The sequence below is a fragment of the Cannabis sativa genome, chromosome 3 (genome assembly GCF_029168945.1).
Source record: "Cannabis sativa cultivar Pink pepper isolate KNU-18-1 chromosome 3, ASM2916894v1, whole genome shotgun sequence".
In the NCBI taxonomy this organism is placed as follows: Eukaryota; Viridiplantae; Streptophyta; class Magnoliopsida; order Rosales; family Cannabaceae; genus Cannabis; species Cannabis sativa.
The window spans coordinates 61,435,032-61,459,640 of record NC_083603.1 but is presented as its reverse complement, the minus strand read 5'-3'; the positions used below and the strand labels follow the sequence as shown (position 1 = coordinate 61,459,640).

At 36.1% G+C, this 24,609-nt stretch overlaps 1 protein-coding gene across 2 annotated transcripts; it reads left to right on the top strand.

Annotated features, from left to right (window-relative positions):
- Window positions 1–341: 341 nt before the first annotated feature.
- LOC115709941 (uncharacterized) lies at window positions 342–22,799 on the top strand. Of its 2 annotated transcripts, none has more exons than XM_030638209.2 (24): window positions 342–795; window positions 5,458–5,811; window positions 6,376–6,508; window positions 6,676–6,848; window positions 13,376–13,449; window positions 13,639–13,674; window positions 13,996–14,086; window positions 14,937–14,996; window positions 15,853–16,030; window positions 16,254–16,447; window positions 16,532–16,633; window positions 17,234–17,344; window positions 18,078–18,143; window positions 18,225–18,323; window positions 18,991–19,203; window positions 19,355–19,477; window positions 19,602–19,691; window positions 20,193–20,501; window positions 20,722–20,906; window positions 21,000–21,102; window positions 21,205–21,350; window positions 21,470–21,549; window positions 21,704–21,873; window positions 22,143–22,799. In XM_030638209.2, the coding sequence occupies exons 1-24, from the start codon at window positions 466–468 to the stop codon at window positions 22,296–22,298; spliced, it is 3,576 nt and encodes a 1,191-aa protein (XP_030494069.2). In that variant the 5' UTR covers window positions 342–465; the 3' UTR covers window positions 22,299–22,799. The 2 variants fall into 2 exon arrangements, with proteins under 2 accessions (XP_030494069.2, XP_030494068.2); XM_030638208.2 differs by having other exon boundaries at window positions 343–795; window positions 16,251–16,447.
- The last annotated feature ends 1,810 nt before the right edge of the window (window positions 22,800–24,609 follow it).

Sequence of the window (24,609 nt, the reverse complement as noted above, 5' to 3'; positions counted from 1 at the left end):
AAATTTCAAATAATTAAAACAAGAATATTTTTAAGTAATAAAATAGAACAAAACATTATGAAAATAAATATACTAAACAATCAAGTGTTACAAATTCAACATACAAAAAAAAAATTCTAACAAAAATCTAATAAATATTTAATATATATTTTTTAATATTTTTTATTATATAAATAATTTTTTAATATATAAATGTAATTAAATTGAATCAGTTTTTAATTGAATTTTGAGATTGACATGTAATAATTAATCCAAATTGGATCGGTTTCGTTCAATTAGATTAGATTGGATGATGCCCACTTCTATTTTAGAGCATAAAATGTAAAAACACACATTTTTTGTTGCCAGTAAAAAATACTAATTCTTTGGCGCGTGATTTACACTCTATCTTGACTTTCCTTTCCCGCCCCCATTTGATTTCTCTGCTTCTTCAAATTCTGGTTCCTTAAACCCTAAAATCCGTCCATGGAGATTACGGACGAGCAGAGGAAACGTGCCGAAGCGAACCGCCTAGCAGCCTTAGCAAAGCGAAAGGCACTTACTGAATCCTCCAATGGACAACAGCAACAACAGAGCCGCCCCTCCACGCTCGCCAAGTGTCCCAAGCTCGCCCATCAACCACGCGAATTCGTCCGCACAGACCCAGTTCTTAATACCCACTTGCCTGGAAAGTTCAGGGTCAGGCTTGAAGTATGCTCCCCCGACTCATTCTCGATCACCCCCCTCAGGCTTGGGGCTTTTGATTATCCCGGAGAAGAGGAATGCTTGCGGCAACTTGCCGATTGCTTGTCCAATGTAAGTAGAATCTTTTTTGTTTTGTTTTGTTTTGTTGTTTTTTTTTTTTGAAAAAAATATGAGAGAAAAACAGAGTAGAAAAAGAAAGAGTGTTTCTCAGGTCTGAATACAAAGAGGCCTTAAATAAGCAAAGCAACTAACTATTATAACAACCTAACCGACTGTATTAACCAACCTAAACAGAAAAATAAACCAAGTATAACTAATCGTAATACCCTCTGTCAAGATGAGTGTAAATGTTAATTACACCCATCTTGAATACAATATTAGAGAAGGGAGTAGGTAGTAAAGCCTTAGTAAATATTTCTGCTAAATTCTGTTGGGAAGAGACATGAAGAAGCTTGAGAGAGCCTTGCTAGACCTTTTCACGTATGAAGTGACAATCGATTTTCACATGCTTGGTGTGCTCATGGTAAACTGGATTTTCACTGATGTGAATTGCGGCGATGCTGTCAGAAAACAGGTTGGCAGGTGTGTTGTGGGAGACACCAAGGTCTTTGAGAAGAGCAAGGATCCAAGTTAGTTCGGAGGTTGCATTGGCCATGGCGCGGTATTCAGCTTCAGCTAAGGAGCGAGAAACAACTTGTTGTTTTTTTGATGTCCATGAGACAAGGGAATTTCCTAGGGAAATGCAGTAGCCTGAGACAGAACATTTAATATCCTGGCAACTGCCCTAATCCGCATCAACAAAAAAAAAAACTTGAACATTGGTTTTGGATAGGATGGTTTTAGCATATGCAATAAGGTTGGAGGCATCATTGGAAGGAAAGAAAAGGCCTTGGCCCAGAGTTTTTTTTAGATATTGCAAGATCCTATTGGTGGCTTGCAAGTGAGGGACTTGAGGACATGATAAAAATTGGCTGAGATGATTAACAGGATAAAAGATGTCAGACTTGGTAATTGTTAAGTATATTAATTTGCCAATGAGACTGCGATAGATCATTGGATAACAGATGTTAGGCCTGGTAATTGTTAAGTATATTAGGGGTAGATACAAGTTTTGCACCTATGTAACTTATGTCTGTTAATAATTGACGTGTAAATGGCCGTTGGGATATTGAAATGCACTATTGATGTCTAATTGGTGAATGTTCCAATCGTTTGTTGCAGCTAAAGCAAGGAAGATTTTTAAGGTATTGAATTTTGCAACTAGTGCATATGTTTGGGAGAAGTCGATGCCTTGCTTTTGGTTGTAACCTTTGGCTACAAGTCGGGCCTTCACCCGTTCTACTTCTCCTTTTTGGTTATATTTGATTTTGTACACCCATTTGCAGCCAGTGGCTTTATGGCCTGGGGTAATTTTGTTACAGTCCAAGTGTTATTTCTTTCTAAAGCTCTAGTTTCATTGTCCATGGCCCGAAGCCAATGTTTGAATTGAGAAGCTTTAGCATAATTTTGTGGTTCAATTTGGGTGTAAGCGGCAAGAACAACAGCTCGGAACTGAGGATGAAGTTTGATATATGATAAAAAAGGCTCAATAGGATGTGCAGTGGAAGTGACATGACATATATAATCTTGCAAATGTGCTGGTGTGTTGATGGTGTGACCAACTCCCGTTGTAGAAGAGATGTTGGTTATATCAGCAGTAGGTTGTTTTGTGTCAAACTTGGGCACTTGTGAGCAGGGAACTGGTGTCAATGGTTTGTAAGTTGGAAGGATTGCTTGGGAGAAACATTTATCAATCTCTAAGGGAGAAGTGATTGAAGAAATAGGGAAGATGTTTTCATAGAAGATAACACCACGAGAAATGTAAACTTGGTTAGTCTCAATGTCAAGAAGGGTATATGCTTTCATGCTCGAGGAATAACCAATAAAAATTGAAGCACGACTCCTAGGAGAGAACTTGTGTCTTTTTGATTCTAATGTAGAACCATAGGCCAAGCATCCAAAGGATTGAAGATGTTCATAGGGGGGGGGGTTGTGTAATAATTCGAATGAGTTGCTGCCTTTTAATAATGCAGAGGGAGTTCTATTTAGAAGATATGTGGCAGTGTGAATTAGGTGGGGCCAGTTTACAAGAGGAAGATGAGATTGAAAACCAAAGGCTTGAGCCACATTAACAATATGTTGGTGTTTTCTTTCAACCACTGAATTTTGTTGTGGTCGTTCAACACACGAACGATAGTGTATAACTCCTTTGGAAACGTAAAAGAAGGTGAGGTTCAATTCTTTTGCATTATCAGATCGTATAGCTTTAATCGATTGTGAGTATTGTGTACAAATCATGTTAAAAAAATTTCGTATGATTGTTTGTACTTCAGATTTGGTTTTGAGCATATAGGTCCAAGTGTATCAAGATTTATCATCGACAATAGTTAAGAAATATTTGTATCCTTATACACTCATGATATGGAAGGGACCCCATAAATCCATGTGAACTAAATCAAACAAGTTCATGGCAAAGTTGTTGCGTGAAACAAGCAATAGTTTTTTTTTTTGCTAAATGGCAAACATAGCAGTGGTGATTGGATTTCATAGTAAAAGAAGGGTTAATCTTTTTATTGAAAACATTCGAAATGTACATTGATAGATGACCAAGGCGATTGTGCCATTGATCTAAATTGTTCTTATTGAAATCTAAAGAAGATTAGACAATGGCCTTCATCTCTTTTTCAAAAAAAAAAAAATAATATAAAGAAGATTGACTAGCAGTGGCAATTGGATTAGTGTACTGATGCAGGAGATACAATTTGCCATGTCGTTTTTAGCTGTCCCAATCACCACATTCCGAGAATGATCCTAGATGACACAAGAAGTGGTGTTAAAGAAAATATGATGTGAAATGTTATCAACAAGTGCAATAATGTAAAGAAGATTAATCCTGAAATTTGGAACATATAGTACATTGTAGAGTGTAAGAAATGAAGTAATGACAATTGTACCCATGTTAGTAACAGAAATCTTGAGACCATTAGAGAGAACAACACTTTTAGGAAAAGAGGTGTTAGAAAAAGATTTAAAACACATTTTATTAAAACACATGTGGTGTGTCAAGAATCCATATCATAGAGGGAAATAAAGATCATTACCAGCCATGTTAGATGTTGCAAAAGTTATGGAAGGATCGACTCGAGGAGCAACTTGATTGAGTTGTTGGCTGAGGAAAGTCAATTGTTGACATTGAGAAGAAATGTCAGTGTTGATTGAGTGACCAGTTACATCATCAGTAAATGAACTGTTGGAAGCTTGATTTGCTTTAGCCTTGCTTTTATCTGGTTTCTTTTTATCTCCATAGCCAGGGGGAAGCCATGGATAAAGAAACATCTGTCTACCAAGTGGCATGGTTTACCACAATTAGAACAAGAAGATCAAGGCTTCTTGTGGAGGATTGGTGGAAGGACGAACAGAGGAGGCAAGAGATGAAATATCTAAAGTGCCAAGAGTGCGTTGATGTTCTTCTTGGACGATCATTGCGAAAACCCGTGATAGATTTAGAATAGGTTCATTGAGCAAGATTTGAGCATGAACTGAGGCGTATGACTCGCTTAAACCAGTCTGGAATTGCAGAACTTGGTTTTGGTTATTGTATCCAAGAAAAAGTTTCATCGCATCACAAGTGCATTTTGTATTTGGTTGAAACTCTTTTAACTCATCCCATAGGGATATCAATTTGGTGAAGTAAGAGGTGACTGACTGATCACCTTGTTGCAGCCCTGCGTTTGTAATTGAAAGATGCGAGGGCCATTTCCCTCATTGAATCTTTCAGCAAGATCTTGCCACATATCAGTAGCAAGATCAAAGTACATGATACTTTGAGAAATTTCAGACGAAACAGAATTAACGAGCCAGGACATGAGCATGTTATTGCAGCGAAGCTAAGAATTGAGAAGAATATTACCAGTATCTGGTTGTGGAAGAGAGCCATCAATGAAAGCGATTTTGTTCTTCGCAACTGATGCCATAGTGATTCCTCGCTTCCAAGATTGGTAGTTGGCACCATTGAGAACGGTGGAAACAAGAACCAAGCCAAAATAATCGCCTGAGCTAAGGAACAAAGGACTGGAAACATCTTCATTGGCATTGTGATTGAGAGAAGACCGAGATCGCCGAGATGGAGCTGTAATTTTTTCTTTAGATCTTGGAGATTGATGATCGAGAGTTTCAGTGGCGTTCTGAGGTCGTGGCCTGAAGGTTGTGTTTCGTCGAGAGGCAGCCATGGTGGTAGCAATAGGAGCGGAAGTAACATCAAGATGAATTTCTGATGAAGGATTCCCAATTGTAGATGGGGGAATGCCATCCTGAGATCTCGTGTGGAAGGTCTCACCATGGAAGTGGGCAAAGTTTCCTTTGATACCATATGAGAGAAAAACAGAGTAGAAAAAGAAAGAGCTGTTTCTCATTGAATAAAATCAGGTGTGAATACAAAGAGGCCTTAAATAGGCAAAGCAAAGAGTTAGTTAAGTGAAACTTTAACTAACTATTATAACAACCTAACTGAGTGTATTGACCAAACTAAACAGAAAAATAAACCAAGTATAACTAATCCTAATAAAAAATTAAAAGGAGTTTTCAAGTCTCTAATGGGAGTAATGAAAAATAAAGAGTAATGGGTGTACTGAATTTCGGTATATTAATTCTCGAGAGATGAAGAATTTAAGGCTGTGGTGTATGGAAGTGAATTGAGCTTCTGCTATGTGATTTTACTGTTGATTTTCTTTCCAGGTTATTTCGTCTCACTACACTCAAAATCATGGTGGTGGAAAGGCTTGCGTGTATAAGGTGAGGGATTATGGTGCGGTGTTGAAGTGTTTAAAGAGCAGCAAGAATGTTGAAGTTGAGGAGATACCTTGGGCAACTTTTAATGTTGTTGAGAGACTTTCACATTCGTTGGAGAGATGGATACCATGCAGGCCAGAACACTTTTCTGATGAAAAGGTTAACGAGTTGATTGGAAAGCTACCGAAGACACTGTTGGAAGCACTCTTGCCTTTTCAACTTGATGGTATTAAATTTGGGTTGCAGAGGGGAGGTCGGTGTCTCATTGCAGATGAAATGGGACTTGGGAAAACACTGCAGGTATGTCTACATTTTAAATATTTTAATTTCTTTTGGCTTGTCATGAATGGTTTTGTTTCTTTTGGCTAGACAGGCCAAAATTTAAGTTGACTTGGGGCACTGTGAGAGCACTGCAGGTACTACTTACTAGGGATGTTTTCAAATAAAAACTTCTTTCATGTGTTTTTGAAGCAGTGGACTTCTGTCCTGATGATTCTACCTAAAAAGGAAATCTCTATGCTTGGATTATAGATGTTCTACTTAACAAATGCAGTTACAACTTTTAATAAGATGTTGAATTGCTATTCTTATGTGCATTGTGGATTTACATTTGTCTTTTACTTTTTCTTTCTAATCGAAACTTTATATAATAAGTATTGTCAGATCAGGGTGGGAATGCAAAAATTAAGAAAATCATATAGTTATTATAGAATAATAGAAGGAAAAAAAAACAGCCTATGTTGTCATGCTGGCAACATCAATCTGCTATGCTGTTTCTACTATTTGCTTTGAAAGAGCATTCAACAATTTTTTTTTTGACCGTAGATTGACTGAAAATTGCATGCTACTCCTTTTTCTATTCAGGCTATTGCAATTGCTTGCTGTCTTATGGATGAAGGTTCTGTTCTTGTTGTTTGCCCAGCTATTTTGCGTTTTTCATGGGCAGAAGAATTGGAACGTTGGGTTCCATTTCTTTTGCCTGCTGATATCCATCTAGGTAATGCTTTCCTTCTTCTTGTGTATTTAATTTGTTCTGCTCCTCCAACTAATTTTTTATTTTTTTTATTATCTTTACTAGGCATAACTTGATTGTCAACATAAACCTGCCAGTCAATGCTATTTATCTTGTTTTTCTTAGAATTCACTTGGTCACTTTTGTTCCAGTTTTTGGCCATCAAAATAATCCTGTCCATTTGAAGAGATTTCCCAAAGTCGTCGTTATTTCTTATACTATGCTTCATCGCTTGAGGAAAAGCATGCTTGAGCGAGAATGGGCTCTTTTAATTGTTGATGAATCTCACCATGTACGATGTACAAAGAAAGCTGAACCAGGAGAGGTACATCATGTTCTTATTTGTACGTGTAAAATTTAATTAGTAGGGATTACAGCCTACCTCGAACTGAGTTCTAAACCCCTAGATATAGTGAACAAAGCTTGCCACATCAGCAACTTAATTACAAGCTGCTGAAAAATACAAAAAGAACAACTCAGCCAACACTCAAAACAAAATGAATAAAACTTAAATAAAAGACCTAAGCCCGGCCCTTAAGCCCTTTCTTTCTATGGTAAACCAATCTGACCTGGCTTATTCAACAATCCTAATTCTCTGTGCTATATATACTTTTTTACGCCTTTTGTTTTTATGGAAAATATCAATTTATTTGGTTCATTACCTACATATACTCCCTCAAGTTTTTTTGACAAAAAGAGATGCATCTTATTCATGAACGGACAAATTATCCACCAAAATAACTTGAAAAGTAGTAGGGACAAGCCCCCCACCCTAACCACGACTTGGGGAAGAATAAGTGGCAAGTGGCAATCGCCAACTAATTGGCTGCCTTGTTCGCAGATCATTTAACAAAAACATAAAAAATATTATTAAGATCAGGCATTCAAGTACGATAACCAGAAATAGCTAAACCAAAAAGAGACAATAAATTAGCCAAACTATACAGAGCATCAATGATGCTTTTACTATCCGACTCAACAACTTGATCTAGGCCCTGTTCTTTTATCCAGCTCAAAGCTTCCTTCAACCCAATTGCCTTCGCCAAAAGAGGAGAGACACGACCAATCAATTGTTTGGACCAATGATAAAGGACAACTCCATGATGATCACAGGCCAATCCTCCAATCCCAAAATAAAAAGGCCCAGAAGTGACAGAGGCATCTACATTGACTTAAATCATATCAATACTGGGAACCGACCAATGCTCCACACGAACACAAGGACTAGAATCCACTGTGTTTGCAGAATTTTCGTGAGCAATCTTCCATTGCTTAAAGTAAGACAACGCAGCAGCCGCCACCCTATTTGTAGCAAAATTTACTTTGCCAAACAAGCCCATTTCTTGCTTTCCAAAGAGACCAACAAATCATCGCAACATGACAAACCAATGTCTACAGAAATCCTATGACTAGTTGATCAAACTATCCTGAAAAATCTGTGGTCGAAAGGTTGCAAATAGTCCCTTCAACCCGCTGCCAACAAGCTTGGCTAAATGACACTTAACCAAAATGTGGAGGATTGATTCATTCATACCTTGGCACACTGGGCAAACGACGACCACATCAACATGTCGATCTATTAACTGGGTTAGTGTTGGTAAACACCCAGAACATGCCCTCCAGAGTAAGTCTTTAACTTTAGGAGAAATTTTGAGTTGCCATAATGCCCTCCAAAGGCTTGAATTATAATCTTCCGACCACCTACCATAAAGCACCTGGAGAAGCTTGTAAGCACTCTTCATCGAATAAACCCCTGAAGTATCTTTAAACCAGTACCAATGACTCGACCCAAGATTATCATTCAACACAATACTCTTAATTAATTGTCGGTCAGAAGCATTGAACAAATCCTCAAGAATTTCATCATCCCACACCCGGGCCCCTCCCACCATAATTTGATTGACCTTCTCCTCCTCCAAACTAGGATGGAAAGAAGTAATCTCGAACTTCTCTTCACATGGAAGCCACGACTGCCCCAGAATGTCAATAGAAGAACCATCAACAACGCACCACTTGGAATCAACTTTCAATAACTCTTAAGAAGCAAGAATACTTCTACAAATATAATTAGGATTCGACCCCAACTCCGCAGACAAAAACGATCCACGAGGATAATACCGAGCTTGAAACATACGACCAACAAGCGAACCAGAATGAGTTAAAAGCGACCACCCTTGCTTCCCTAATATAGCTAGATTAAAATCATATAAATTCTGAAACCCCATCCCGCCATTATCTTTAAGAACCCCTAGCTTCTCCCACGACAACCAATGAATACTTGGGCCATTACTACTTTCCCGCCACCAATACTTACACATGATTTGCTCCATTTCAGTACAAAGCTTTAGTGGAAGCAGGAAAACACTCATAACGTAACTAGGGAGAGATTGAGCGGAAAATTTCAAAAGGATTTCCTTTCTTGACTTAGAGAGCCACTTTTCGTCCCAACTTTCCACTCGCTTATGCATTTTATATTTGAGTAAACCCAAAGTAACATTCTTATTCCTACCCATAGTATTATAAAGACCTAAATACAAATTTTGATCACCTGCAACATGCATCCCCAAAATTTCCTGAACTCGAGCACGGTTTACCTCTGACGTATATAAGTGCTAAAAAAGATAGAAGATTTAGCATTATTCACCTAATGTCCCGAAGCTTGTTCAATCTTTGTCAAGAGCTCCATAATCTTGGCCGCCTTTCATTGGCTCGACAATAAAGATAACTGTCATCCGTAAACAGCATAGGAGAAACAACAGGAGCTCCCCTAGCCACCTTACACCCATGTAGCCATTAATTTTTTGAATACTTCCTGATAAGCCCAGACAAACCTTCAACACTCAATATAAAAAGATACAGAGAGAGAGGATCTCCGTATCGAATACCACATGTAGGGATAATAGGACCAAGACTTTGACCACCAAGGCCAATCCGGTACCGAATAGTTGAAATACATCCCATAATCAACTTCACCCAATGCCGATCAAAACCCATCTTGGTCAAAATTGCTTGAAGAAACTCCCACATGATACGATCATAGGCTTTACTCATATCCAACTTCAAAGCCATATACCCATCTCGACTCTGTTTCTTCTGTTTTAAGTAATGAAGGACCTCAAAAGAGATTAAAATGTTATTCGAAATTAATCTTCCAAGAATAAAAGCACTTTGCGCATCAGATATGACATTGGAAAGGAATCCCTTAAGATGAGTCATACCATTAAGCCCCGGAGATTTGCCAGGATGCATTTGAAGCAACGCCTCTTTAACCTCTTCATCTAAAACAACTTTGAACAAGACCAAATTATGATCAGCCGTAATAGCCGAAGGGATGCAATCAATAATCTCATGCCATTGAACTAGAGATGATGAGAAAATGTTGGAAAAATAATCCACCATGACCTCCCCAAAGCCATGCTCCCAGTCAACCCATTGACCCATATAATTTTTTAGTTGGTGAGTTGTATTATTCTTCCATCTAGTCGTGGCCTTAGAGTGAAAATACTTCGTGTTTTGATCTCCATCTTTGAGCCACAATTGCTTTGATCTCTGGCGCCAAAAAGTTTCCTGCTGATCCAGTACTACCGCCAGATTTTTCTTTGCTTCATCAAAATGCTGACGAGAGACCTCATCACGCCTGGAGTTTCTTTATAGCAGTCCGAGTAGCAGCAATCCTTGCTTTAAAATTTTCAGTAATTTCTCCTCCCTAATCCATTAACCTCTGCTCACAAGTAGCAACCTTCACATTAATTGATTGGCCTTGAAGCAAATTCCAAGTGTCTTGTTCAATCAATCCGCACATTTCCTTCTTAAGCCACGCATTTTCAAATCGGAACGTCTTATTTCTCTTGCCACTAGTCTGAAGCACCGGATCAAGAAAAATAGGACAATGGTCTGAATGCCCAAAATCAAGATTAAAAAGCTTAGTTGAATGGAATCGAGAATTCCAAATTGAGTTAGCAAAGGCCCTATCCAACCTGATTTCCACCTATCGGCTTGTTCCTCTACTCGTCTCAAGTGAATTGATGACCATGAAGCTCCAACTCATATAAAGCGTAGTTTAAAATAGCCGATTGAAACCTTTCTAGAAACCACGATGGATAAGGCACTCCTCCTCTCTTGTCCATTTGATCCATAACATTACTAAAGTCCCCTATTAGACACCAAGGCAACGAAGATTCATCTTTAAGAGTTCTTAATAACGACCAAGTGTTGTGCTGAAGTACCCGATTAGCTTTCCCATAAACTCCCGTCAATCGCCAACCATCGAAACCAACCACTCGAACCACAATATCTATATGATGCCTAGAATACCTAATAACCTCTGTCTCATCAGCATTCTTCCACAACATTGTGATACCCCCTGAGTGCTCCACATCATCAACCGAAAACATCCCCTCAAACCCCAAATAACGACCAAGCAAATTAATGTGATTTGTATCATAAAAAGTTTCACACAGAAAAATAAAAGAGAGCTTCTTTTGAGAAACAATCTCATTAAGGAATTGAGTGACCCCCGGGTTCCCAAGTCCACGATAATTCCAGCTTAAACAACTCATGACTCTTGGCGAGCTCTATTCACAAGGCCTGCCAAATCCAAGTTTTTTGACAACTCCACCTCCACTTCATTACTGTTTCCTTCAACCAGTACATTTGGCCCAATATGCCTAATAGAAGAGAGTCTCCTCCTTTTCATTTCCAAAACAGTCAACCCCCCTCATTTAATCGAGTATCGTCGACACTATCCATAATAGTGCCATTAATAAATGTAGAAACAGATCCCTCGGCTCCTAAAATTTTGGGAGATACACCTATACCAGCTGGAAATTTTTCCCCAACAATCTCAGCATTACCCGAGCAATCAAGGGTATCAGAACCCCGAATAAGCCACTCGGCTCTAGGAGCCAACGACACCATAACAGAGACAACTTCCTTTTGCCGCAAACCGCTCCCACCACCTTCCTGCTGCCGATCAACAGTGCCCATGTGAACCCCGTCCATCTCTTCCATTCTTGTTCGAAGCCATTTTTCTCCGATGAGCTTTGTTTGTCTCCTTAACGGAGCCTTCATTCACTCTTCATACGGTTTGGTTATCTTGTCCAACGATGTATCAAACAGCCGCATACAAAATCGTTCAACATGTCCCAACAACCCACATATGAAGCAAAACGTGGGAACGTTCTCGTATTTGAATGCAATCCAAATAAAATTTGATTTCGTCTTTTTCAATTTCACCTTTCTTTGTAGTGGCTTATTCAAATCCATAGACACTCGAATCTGCATATAATTCCAACAAATTCTCATGAAGTTTTTACGATTCGATTTTAAAAACTTCCCAATATAGTTGCTAATATTCTTAAGGTTCTGCTCAGTCATATATCCTATCTTAAGATCGTGGATTTGGACTCACAAATCTAAAGAGTTTAACGGGATGGTCCTTGGATTCTCACCATCCTTTAATCTACGCATCACCAATACCTTTCTATTGAACGTCCATAGACTCCCTTCTAAAATCCTCGTAATATCAATTTTATGGCAAAATTGAAATAAGTACCTTTCTGTATCCAACTCCTTTATGCAAACATCCTTACCTGGCTTTCATAAGGCCACCAATGTTTGTTGCATCGAAGGAAAATCCACTGCACCATCAGGGAGAAAACGCCCAACTAAACACCAACGGGCATCAAAAGCCACCACCTCTTCCTCATTTGCTTCACAAAACAGCCCCCCATCATTCTCATTCTCCCCATCATTCTCATTCTCCAATGTAATATCCAAAAAATCCTCCCTCAAAGAACTACTAGATGCCATACTGAAAGCCACAAACCAACCACGACGAGACAAACCACAAACAACAAAAAACAATCACCACGAACAACAAAGACACTCACCACGAACAGCAAACACAATTACCACGAAAAAACCTCAAACAAAACAAACATACACAAAGCCAACCATGTCAGATGACAAGACAAATATATAACCACATTACTGAATTCTCATAAATCTATTCCTTTTAGGTTTAGGAATCAAAAGTCGACGTCACGTGAATTCTCGTTAATTATTCCTCAGTGGTTTAGGAATTGATGAAGCTTAATAAGCCAAAATTGACAATTAAGCCAAGCTGATCAAAGTCACCGTCACGTAGGTTTCCTTCAGATTTTTCTTATACTCCCTCTAGTTTAGTTTATACCAAAATAACAAATCGGTATAAAAGTATCATTTAGTATTATTGTGCTCAAATTTATTTTCATAATGGTCATAACATGTTTCTTTTAACTACATATTATATTTATATATATAATATTTTATACAAAGTTAAAGTTGAAAACTTAATTTCTTTTAAAAAATCAAACTTAAAAAAGAAAAAAAGAATTTCCTTTTAAAAAGGAAAGTAAAGCAATTATTAAAATAATTGAAAATCTAAAATTTTTATAATTTTGTTTTTTTTTTTCCTTTGAGAACTTTAACAAATTAAAGTAATAATAGTTTATTATTTATTTTTAAGAAATGTATTTAAACTTGGTTTTAATTTTAGAGAATTATATATTGAAAAATTGACTTTTCATTTTAATTCAAGCGTATTAGATATATTATGTAATCAAAATATGAAATAATCGTATAAAAAATAAATGACCACTGCATGTATTGTTTTTATACCAATTTGTCGAATATAAGATAGTTTTGGTTTTTACCTAAACAAAGGGGTGTAAACAAGTAACAAAGTGGTATAAGCCCTATCAGCATATCCGTGTCCAAATTTTTGGTAATTTGTTTCTTCTCATTGCAACTTTTCAATTATTGCAATTTGCTTATACTTGTAAAATGATCAATTTTTTGGTGCATTGACAGACGAAATCTGTACTTGACATGGCAACTAAGGTGAATCATGTAGTTCTATTATCAGGGACACCGTCTTTGTCAAGGTTGTAGCATGTCCTTCAAGTAGAAAAGCAATATCACTATATCAGTTCTGTTATTGATTATGCAATACATTGCCTCTGTTAATGTGCAATGTTTATTATTTATTTATTCCTGTCAGTTTTCTTTTTGGTCTGGTTAACGGTAATTGCATGTTAATAGCTCACTTTGCACAACTTCCTAGGTGACCATAGGCCATTCGACATTTTTCATCAGATAAATATGCTATGGTAAGTTTTTTTTTTGAGAATCGCTAAAGGACACTAGTAGTGCTTAATACTACCATGATGCGGCATACTGCTATTGATGCGATTTAAAATTGACTTTTATATATTTTTTTTTTTTTTTGAAGGAAAATTTTTATATATTTTAATTTAATAATTATTATAAAAAAACCGCTAGCCAAGGCGCCATCTCATGGTAGTGTTGGGCACTATTTGTGCCTAATAGCAATGCCTTTTTTTAACTCTATTTCTTATTTGATTTACTCGGTATTCACAAGGCTTATTGCTCTGGTTTACTATTTCTTCTCAAAGCTTTTATTTTTGCAGGCCTGGTATGTTGGGTAAAAACAAGTTTGAATTTGGAAAGACATACTGTGATGCCAAATTTATACGCAGCTTGGATGGAAAAATTTTCCAGGTAATATTCAGAGCAAAGATAAACTATATTATAAAGTTTATTATGGCGACCTGCCCTTGTAGGTTTTTGGTAGTTAAGTTATAATGTTTTGCTATTTAATCAGAAGGCACCCCCTACTACTAAGCTTGTTGGTCATGAAAGACCTCTTTTTCTTTGTTGATGCTTCCTATATTACGGTTTCATGGGTTCTTAGGTGTTTGCAATATATTTATATTTATATATACTAGGTATTAGTAACATGCAATTTATGTTTGCTTAGAGTTGTTATTAGGTAATTATTAATTTAAATAATAGTAATAAAATTAAATCTAATACAATTTAATTATATATTTTAAATATATAAAATTTAATCTAGTTTTGAATTTATTTATAAGAAAATATATCTAACTAATTTTATTTAACAATTAAATAAGTAAATAAATTTAAATATTTTAAATAATATAACTAATAAATTTGTTATAAAGTATCATTAATTAATTGAATTACCGTCTAATTCAAATTTAAGCTAAGATTTATATAAAAAAATAATTATTTAATTTTGTTGATACTTTTAAATTAACTTTAAATATTTAAAATTATTTTATTTTTTTTTTTAAAAAAAAAAGATAATTAATTGATTAATTTAACGGTGTTAGTTTTAACCATTAACTTTAAAAGAAAAAAGAAAAAACCGTTAAACCAATAATTTCGGTTAGATAGCCACATTTAATATAATAGAGATATATGCATTTATGTATGTATATTTTCAAAGAACAATTGTAGATAACTTTTGTTGCCATAAAAATGTTTTCCTCAATGATTTGATTGCTATTCTATCTGATAATCTGAGACACTCTCTGAGGTGCTGCAGGATTTCTCAAAGGGCACTCGTTTGGAGGAGTTGAATGTGCTACTAAAGCAGACTGTTATGGTACACTCTTGTTCATGATATGCTTGCAAGTGTACAAACTTTCTTTTTTTTCGTAGATGCAGTCTGGAAATGTTAATCTTGTTTTGGTAGACTAGATCATTGCTAATTATAGTATCATGAGTTTCATCAGAAAAACAATAAGGAAATTATAGTATCATGAAATTTTGTCCTTTTAAATTATGTATAACCCAAGTTTTTATATTTTATATTAAACATTAATTGTTAGGTTTAACGTAAGTTTAACTTTTATGGGGCGTTTGGTATGAGGTTTAGACTTGATTAGAATGAGAATATAAAATTAATGTTAAATTTGAATGACAAGGGTTTTGTATTTCCAAGTAGGTCTCACTTTTTTAATTAAAATGGTGGTAATGTTAATCCCCTCAAACACATGAGTTTCATATTCCCTCCAATTCTACTCCCTCCAACTCTACTCTCTCCAACTCAAACTCACATAACAAACATCCTATTAGGTAGCGTTTGGTTGGAAGGAATGAAAACATAGCCAGAATAAGAATGACATTCCAATACGTTAAAATAAAACCAAACAAAGAAATAGAGTAAAAGTTGCTTTATTTCCATTCTATTCCATTTCATTCCCTCCAACCAAACGCCACCTTAGTGGTTCATTACTTCATTCTAAATTTTCAGGATGTTTGATGGTAGCTTTATTTGGCTACTTTTTTGTTAATGTCATTCTGTAATGTTGCTGCAATATTGCAAGTCATTTATTCTGCATGACATATACATAATCCATATACAATATGAAATGTGGGGAATATCAGTTTGTCTCAGTAATGCTGGTAAGTTATGTTGAGAGTGGTCTAATTTATTGAAGCTCAAATATTTACTCTAGATTAGACGTTTGAAGGAGCATGTCATGCTTCAGTTACCACCCAAGCGCAGGCAAATTATAAGAGTTCTGTTGAAGAGATCCGACATAGTTGCAGCAAAGGCTGCGGTTGAGCAGAAGGTGGTTGACGAAAGAAGCAATCCCCAAGACGTATCTTTGAAGGATATAGATGATTCCGATGGTAACTTGTAGATATTTACACAGTCAAAATATTATTACTTAATAATATCTCTTGTGTAATTTTTTCTGAAGCCAATATTCTCCAAAAACCTTATTTTTTCTTTTGCTATAGCAACGCAAGATTTGACTTTTTGGAAGATTGTGTGGCATTTTGTATATGCCCCCCCCTTTTTTTTTGGTCAATTGTGCAATGCAATTCATACACCACTGTTATCTTGCAGAAGGTGGGGATTGCCATAGTTCGGGGAAGCTTTCTTATCAAGAACTTGGTATTGCAAAGCTGTCTGGGTTTTGTGAATGGCTTTCCATTCATCCACTCATTGCGGAGTCAGATGGTGCAACAAACTTGGACTCGAACTCTAGTTCTCATAAAATGATCATTTTTGCGCATCATCATAAAGTGCTAAATGGAGTGCAGGTGAAAAATCTTTGCAGCTTACACTTTCTCTAGAAAGAGTTGTAATAAGCTAATAATATGTAACCTTTTGCATTTTTTTAAAAGGAATTCATGTGCGAAAAAGGTATTGGTTTTGTCCGCATTGATGGAACCACACTTGCTAGAGATAGACAGTCATCTGTGCTGTCTTTTCGATCTTCAACTGAGGTATGAATCTTATTTACCGAATTCTATTGTTTTTTTTGCTGGACGGTGTCATTTATCTCTACCCTGTTTTCTGCTTCTCTGAGGATAGTGAATTGTAGAAGTTTTTATTTTTGCTTATTTACGAATTATTATTTTAAAAAGTTGGTTTCTGGTGTCATGTCTATGAGTCATCTATTCTTAAATCTTATTCTATTTTGTTTGCTGTTTTATATTCTTACAGTACTTTATTAACTGATGAATATTCCCAACCAGAAATTTGACGTATTGGTTGCTATAATTTGTATAAACCTGCAACTAAAATTTACAACTTCTCTACCACAATTCTCAATTTCGGCCGTTTTATGTGATGTTAGCTAGAGGTCCTCTTCTAAAAGTACTTTTCTTAGTTTATTTATTTTCTAAACTAAATGAGTTGATATATATACGGTAAATCCATTTTAACCAGAAAATGCAATATTGCTCTTATATCAAGATTTTATGGTACCTTTATTTTTATTGTTGCTGTGGTGCTGCCAGCTGCCACTGTGATTTTGGTCCTTCATGTGCTTTGTGGTTTAATTATTTGTCTTAGATTAATAAGAAATGTCTTTCTGATATCAGGTTAAAATTGCAATTATTGGTATTACTGCTGGAGGTGTTGGACTGGATTTTTCATCAGCACAACATGTAGTCTTCTTGGAGCTTCCTCAGTCCCCATCATTGATGCTTCAGGTCCAATAAATGAAATTTTATATTCCAAATTAAGCTCTTATCACTAGAATCAAAGGGAATGGCTTACAATTTTGAGATTTGTCCCATGCAATCTTATTCTCAACCCTTTGAGGTTCTTGACTGGGTCAAATTTAGTGAGAAATGTTTTAACATTTTATATGTTATCTAAATCTCAATATTCAATCTTAGTGGGTTGGTGTTATAAACCAATTCAATCATGTTTATACCTTCGAGCACAGTAGATGATTAACTCACAAATCTTGTGATAATTCCTGAACTGATATTTTCATTTTTGATGAATCAAGGAAATTATTGTGAATTAAAATTGTTGTGTAACTAGAGAGAGCTGTTCATTTTATTTTGTATCTGTTAAAGGAGTCAAGTTGGAAATTGACCTTTCTCTCTCTTCCACTCACCTGTGAGAAGTAAATTTCATCAGAACCATTAATTGGACAAAGGAAAAGAAGAGGATATGCTATTCCCCTAAGCAATATTAGAAAACATAATCCCGAAAGAAAAAAAAATATAACAAAGTAATTCTGAAGTCTAGCACTATAGTAGGGTGTGATGCAGTTCAAAAACATAAGCCCAATGCATATCCAAAAGATCAGAGTAAGAAAATAGCGCTACATAACCTTGTAGAGCAGAGAACATCAATGTGAATGCATTGGCTTTTCCCTGCTACATTCTTGTTTTTCTGATGCATTTGTTTCTTTTTCACTTTTTGGTAAAGGCCGAGGATAGAGCTCACAGGAGGGGGCAAAAAAATGCAGTCAACATCTACATTTTTTGTGCGAAGGTGATTGTTTATTTCAATACGAGTAATGTGCATGCATAGTTTTCTTTAACACGCAAAGTGATGTATATTACCACTTTGCAGGATACACTAGATGAATCACATTGGAGATATTTGAACCAGAGTTTGCGCCGTGTTTCATCTACAACTGATGGAAAATATGACTCAATACAAGCAATAGAGGTTATTTGCTTACTAATTTCCTTTGTATGCCATTAATAGGCCTTTGAGCACTTTCACCTAATTTTCTTAATCATGGCTTGTCAATGTCTTTTATTGTTTTTTCTTAATAGAGAAAATGAATCCTTTTTACTCATTAAATGTTTCAGTATTTAGTGAAACCAACTAGCAGATGCAAGATTTGGAATTTGTAGCTTTTTCTGATGTGTTATGAGGGTTGGGTTCTTGGGAATGGGAGTGTAAAACCAAACATATGTTTGGCATGATTTTAGTGGAGGTTTTATGTTTCTTGGGGATGGGAATGTAAAACCAAACTTATATTTGGTATGGTTTTAGTGGAGGGTTTATGTTTGTGTGTATCCCATTTTAAGTTTATTTTTGGGGTAACTCAAACTCTTAAACGCTTGAGTTTGAGATTTTCTTAATCTCAAGCCCGCGCAACTAAAACCCACCAAGTAAAACTCTTTCCCCAAGCACCCCATTTGTAATTCTGTTTGAAGTAAACAATTTGATTCAGTACTAAAGAATTGTGAAACCAAAGCTAAATATTGTAAATCTGTGATAACTTATTTTGATTTTCTTTTCTTCCATTTTTTGAGATAGCTTTAAGTAAATATATTCTTAAACACAATGTAATGGTTTCATATTTGGTATAATTGGCAATTGATAGGTTGAAGGTGTTTCTTTTTTGGGGACATGTAATATGGATACCCCCAAAGATACAGATCGGCTCTCAGCTTGTACATTGGAACTTCATGACAGTGCTATAGCAAGGGATACAGAACACTCTGAAGAATATAATGAGTTTGTGGATAAAACAAGTTCTGAAGAGAAAAGTGATATAGAGTTCACTTCAGCCAAAGCTAACAATTCCCTTGTTGAGGTAATACTTAGGATGAATTTCTTTTTATACAATATTGAATTTTGTTTCTTTTGGCTGGTTTCCTTACTGTAAATTTACCAGTTTGGTTGGTTGATTATAAATTTGATGTGTGCGTGGGTTGGGTACACCCATGTTCTTGGGTATGAAACAGGCCATTGTGACTTCTGGTGTTGATATTGACAAGCATTGTTCAATTTCAGAGGGAAAGTCAGAAGAGAAATCTTCTGAAAGTAAAATTGGTAAAGCTGATGGATACTCTTCTAAGTTGGATGAGGTTTGTGATTATGACAGCCCCTAGAAAAGTACACCTTATGTGCTTCTTGCTTTCAAAACATACATGAACTTTCTGAAATTAAGACCCAAATGTAGGACTTTGCAGTAACAAATTCTATACACAGGAAAATATCTCTCCATCAATGGCTAAAGGAAATGAGCCTGTTGAAGCTGATGATTGCAGTTCTGATGTAGTAAATTCTTTGCGATTTGAGGTAAAAGGTTTTGCATACCAAAAGGATTCCCACCCTATGCTGTGCTGAATCTGCTGATTACTTATTATTCCTTATAATAGTCATGCTCATGCCTTATAAATAATAATGTTCTGCAGTATAATAGAATAAAGATGGAAAAAATATTACAGATGATGCCTTTGTATGGATTTTCAAATTTCAATGGATGTTTCCCTCATTCTTTGGAGATTCATATATATAAATATAAGTATAAATATAAATATAATTTATTGATTATGTATGTATTAAAAATTAAAATGTATGTTGTTTGTCAACTTTGTAGTAACGTTGTGTGAATTTTACCGAGAGGTCTCTTTCTGCTCACTTAAGGCTTGTTTTCTCTTGACCGTAGAAATTTATTTCAAGCATGCGTTATTCATCTGATCTGCATCACCGTACCATGTCCTTCCTGCTGTGTGTATGTCAAGTTTCAATGGATTGCTAACTCAATCTTTTTAATTGCTGTTTTTGCATGTTTTTTAGGTGAGCCAATACACTGGTAGGATCCACTTGTATTCTTGCATTTCTGGGACAGATTCAAGACCAAGACCACTGTTTGAGAATTTTCGACCTGAGGAACTTGAGCCTTTAGATTCTCCTGTTGCTAACAATAGAAGAACTTTAAATTCTATCATGGACAACCCAGTTTGTAGGAATGCTGTTTTGGAATTCAGTAAGGAGTGGAATAATCTAAGGCCTGTGGAGCGAAAAAAGTTAACTGGAAAACCATTACAACTTCCTTTGTCAGTAGAACTCTGTTTTTTGAATGAAAGCATTAACCACAACACTGGGGTATGTATGTACTTTGTCCTTTGACAGTCGAGCTGTGCTTTTTGAATTAAGGATTTTCCTTTGTTCTAATAAGTTATTACTGTTGCTTTTTCTTATTACTACTATTACATAAATATATATATATTTATATATATATTTTTTCTCCTTGTAAATACAATGTATATTTGATGAATGTGAAGGAAGAAGCATTGTGTGTATTTACATTGGCTCTTTATAATAGGGGCTGATAAAAGTTGGAAGCAAGCGCCGCCATACACCTTTGTATGAGATTAGCCAAGCTCTTCCACCCAATGCTGTATGGAAAAAAGTTTATCTACGTTCTGGCAATGGAAAAAAGGAGAAAGAATACACTCAAGGTTGGACGATGAATGAGCCACTCTGTAAATTATGTCAAGCACCATGCAAGTAAGTCTCAATTGACCGTGTGGTCAACTGTTTTGGTAGACTGAACTTTTCTTCATAACTGTTTTGGTAAAGACTAAACTTTTTCATCATCAGGAGTTGCAATGCTAAGGAACCTGAATTTTTTGAGGATCTTTTCTGTGATCTTGAATGCTATGAAGAATATAGAATAAGAACAAGTAACAGATCCCTTCGTCAGGTCAGTATTCAAAGCATACTAAAACACAGAGTGTGTTGACTGTTGAGCTTCTCTATTGTGCTATTGTGTGTATGGGAACACTAACGTACAAGCAATTGTCAGGAGCTTTTTCAACTAGAGAATGGTATTTGTACGAACTGTCATTTGGACTGTCATAAACTTGTGGTGTACATAAGACCTCTATCCTTGGCAAAGCGAAGAGAGTATATTGAGAAAGCTGCACCCAAAATAGCAAGTCGAGAGAAGTTGTAAGTCACTCAAGCCGAAACTGATAAGAGTATCACTCTTTTCTTTCCAGAGTTTTGGGAGAGTAGGACGTGTTAGGTAAATCACCTTGTTTTAATTCCTTGAATCTGATTACATGCAGGCTCGAGAAGCTTATTAAGGATCCAACAGAGGGTAATGCATGGCATGCAGACCATATTGTTCCTGTGTACCGAGGTGGAGGTAGGGTACCATTGCTACTATATTGTACTGGTCTATATTATTATTATTTTAGAAGTGCCTTTCTTAATTGGCAAGACAGACATTTTCTTACTTTTATCCATTTTATTTTGGTTGTCAGTATTTTTAAATCTTGTATCATCTGAATTGGCTTTAGGTGAATGCAAGCTAGAGAACATGAGAACACTTTGCATAGCCTGTCATTCTGATGTTACCAAGGCACAATGTGCTGAACGACGCTTGACAAGGGCAAGGGCTAAGAAGCAGCTCAAAGCTATCATGAATGGTCTTAAAAATGTTAAGGACAATGAACAAACAGAAGCAAATGTGAGTACAAATTTTTTTCTGCTTTCCTGCTTAGTTTTGATTATTTCTTTTTCTGTTTTTTCAAAGCTAGAGGACTTGAATATTCATAGTTCTTAAGGATAAAATATGATCTACCAAGTCTATTGTCTTGAGTTCAGCATCAAGTTTACTGTGAAATTCATATTATGCGTAGAAGACATGCACAAACTTTTTTTTTTTTGGATTAAAGAACAGTAAGAGTATAGAATAATAGAATATAATAACAATATATTGAGAATCTTTGATTTCAGGACCAAGGGATTTCGAAGATACAGGGGAATGTTTTTGAGGATGAGCTTTTAGTTAAGGTTCCTGGGAGTGCCTACTGTTCAGGAAATAATATGGATGGTGGAGGTGAAGGGTCATCAACCAGCAAAGAAATTTCTGCATCTACAAACAGTGTATAGTATACTCAGCACATTGTAATGAGAGAAAAGAAAAAGGAACTACATAGAGGGTAGGGTCTTTAGTAAAATATAAAATATCCCAAAGCGTACATATGTTTTTTGTAACAACACTCCCTGGTTCAATTGTATAGACTAATTGTTACAGAATGGAGCTAATTTAAAGTAGATTCTGGGGTGTCTGTCAGTCGAAGAATTTTGTATGAACTCCTTTGCCATCAAACAAGATTGGATATCTGGGCTGAGGACTGAGGTGCCATGGCCCTTGGCTTGAGTGAGAAAGTGTAATTCATTATGGGCTGATTTCTCATGGTGTTTCTTTCTTTTAGTATTGAGGGCTGGATCTTCTTAAGATCAACACTGGCTGATCATCACTAGATTCATTCACTTGTGTGTCCCATTCAACTCAACAACCAGTTATCTTACCTATAAAATGTCCCAGTGGAACAAAACCGGTTTTCTTGTATTTGAGTATTCTTGACAAATATCATCAAATCTTCATCATAATTCTAGATTATCTTAGAATAGAGAATAATAATTGTTGAAGATGAAATTGACTCTTCACCTTCTTAAAATCGTTATTAAGCGTATCTTATTTTAAATGTAATGTTTAAAATCCATATTTAATTGTTACTTGAAAATGAATATACCACAAAGAACAAAGGTGTAATGGAGAATATGTCTGTTTATTTCCAGAAAAATGCTCTCTGTACAAGTTCCTTTTTTGTACTGGTGGTGAACGTTTATTTAGAGGAAAGTTTTTGATCCTCTTTTAAGTGGTCTAGGGTTTGTATTCTCGAGTATCGTTGTGTATACATCTTGGTCCTCCTAGAATGTTGCTTGAGTAATGGAAGGTCCTTTGGAAGAAGTCCAAGTGGAGAATTGGGGTGCAGGATTTCTCCATCTCCTTCAAATCCAACTCGGAACTAGGTAATGATGTTAATGCTAAGTTTGTGGTGTCTAGATTGTTTTAGAAAAAGATTATCTTTAATGGTTTTTTAGCTCTGTTCTTAGTTGTAAATGGAACTGCCAATGGATGGAAGCTTTTGGAAGTTGGCACTAATACTTTCATTTTTAGATTGACAAAAAAGTAGGAAGCTGATTATATTGTGAGAAATGGCCCTTTGCCGGTGTGTGATGGGTTATGCTGGAGGATGGAAGATAGTTTTTTGTTAATCTGAACTTGACTCATATACGAGTTAGGGTTTACGAATTGCCTCCACGCTTCTGGACAATGAAAAATACTACAGTGATTGCTAAGAGGATAGGCCCATTTATTTCTATCAACCATTTATGGAGAAATGGCTTTTCGTCTAATGATTACGTCCGATTTCAATTAAGTATACAACTTAATAAGCCTATTCTAGTCTAGTAAGTTTACTTCTTCTTATGGATGAATGAGTTAGTTTGTGGTGTTATTTTAAATATGAGAATATTCCTTGTGTGGACTACAAATGTGGAGTGGTGGGACATGAAGAGGTTTTGTGTCGACGTAAGAGGTGTATGACCACTAATGATTTTAATTGAACAATGCCAATGTATAGGCCTTGGATTCGTATGGGGTCTCGTATTAAGGATTGCTTCTCTGAGTGTGCCCTTTATGAGCAAGATAGGTTGAATTGTGAAGTGGCAGATGTTTGTTTCTAGGCAGAAGCGAGGCGTAATTTGGTTCATGGTTTGGATAATTTTAAATCGGCTTTAGTTGGAACTGAGATTCATAGGGATGCTTTGGTTGAGGCAGCTAGAGTTAGAGAGACCCGGAGCATGGAGGAGAATGTTAATAGTCAAGATGCTACTCAGAGTGTAAAGCTAGCCACGATAGAAGGCATGGCTCTTGCTCAGGGTCCGGCTCTAGTAGAGGGATAAGATGGTCATAGTGAAACTTTTCCTTACGCGCATGGTGCGGAAGGACAATCAGTGGTAGTGGAGCAAGAGAAAAACGTGTTTCACGTAAGGAGTGGTGGTCCCAACAACATTTCAAATTTTGGAGATAAGGGTAAAGGGATTTTTGAGGTGGACACTCAACAAGTGGATCATTTTGCTATGGTCTTCCAAGGCTCTTTGGACCTTAATGCTAAACCGGCCCATAAAAATCCAGACCCTTTCTTAAAGGGGTAGAGTCTTTCAAATGCTCTGAGAGTTGGGTCGAGTAATGCTCCACTTGTTGGACCTAGGATAGGAAAGAAAAGAAGAATAGATGACTTAGTGGATGGCCCGTGTGCTTGGATGGATGGGCTTCGGATAATGATATCTCAAAGGCAAGTGGTACAAAAAAAATCTTATTTTAAAGATTCTTCCACTGAGATAGAGAATA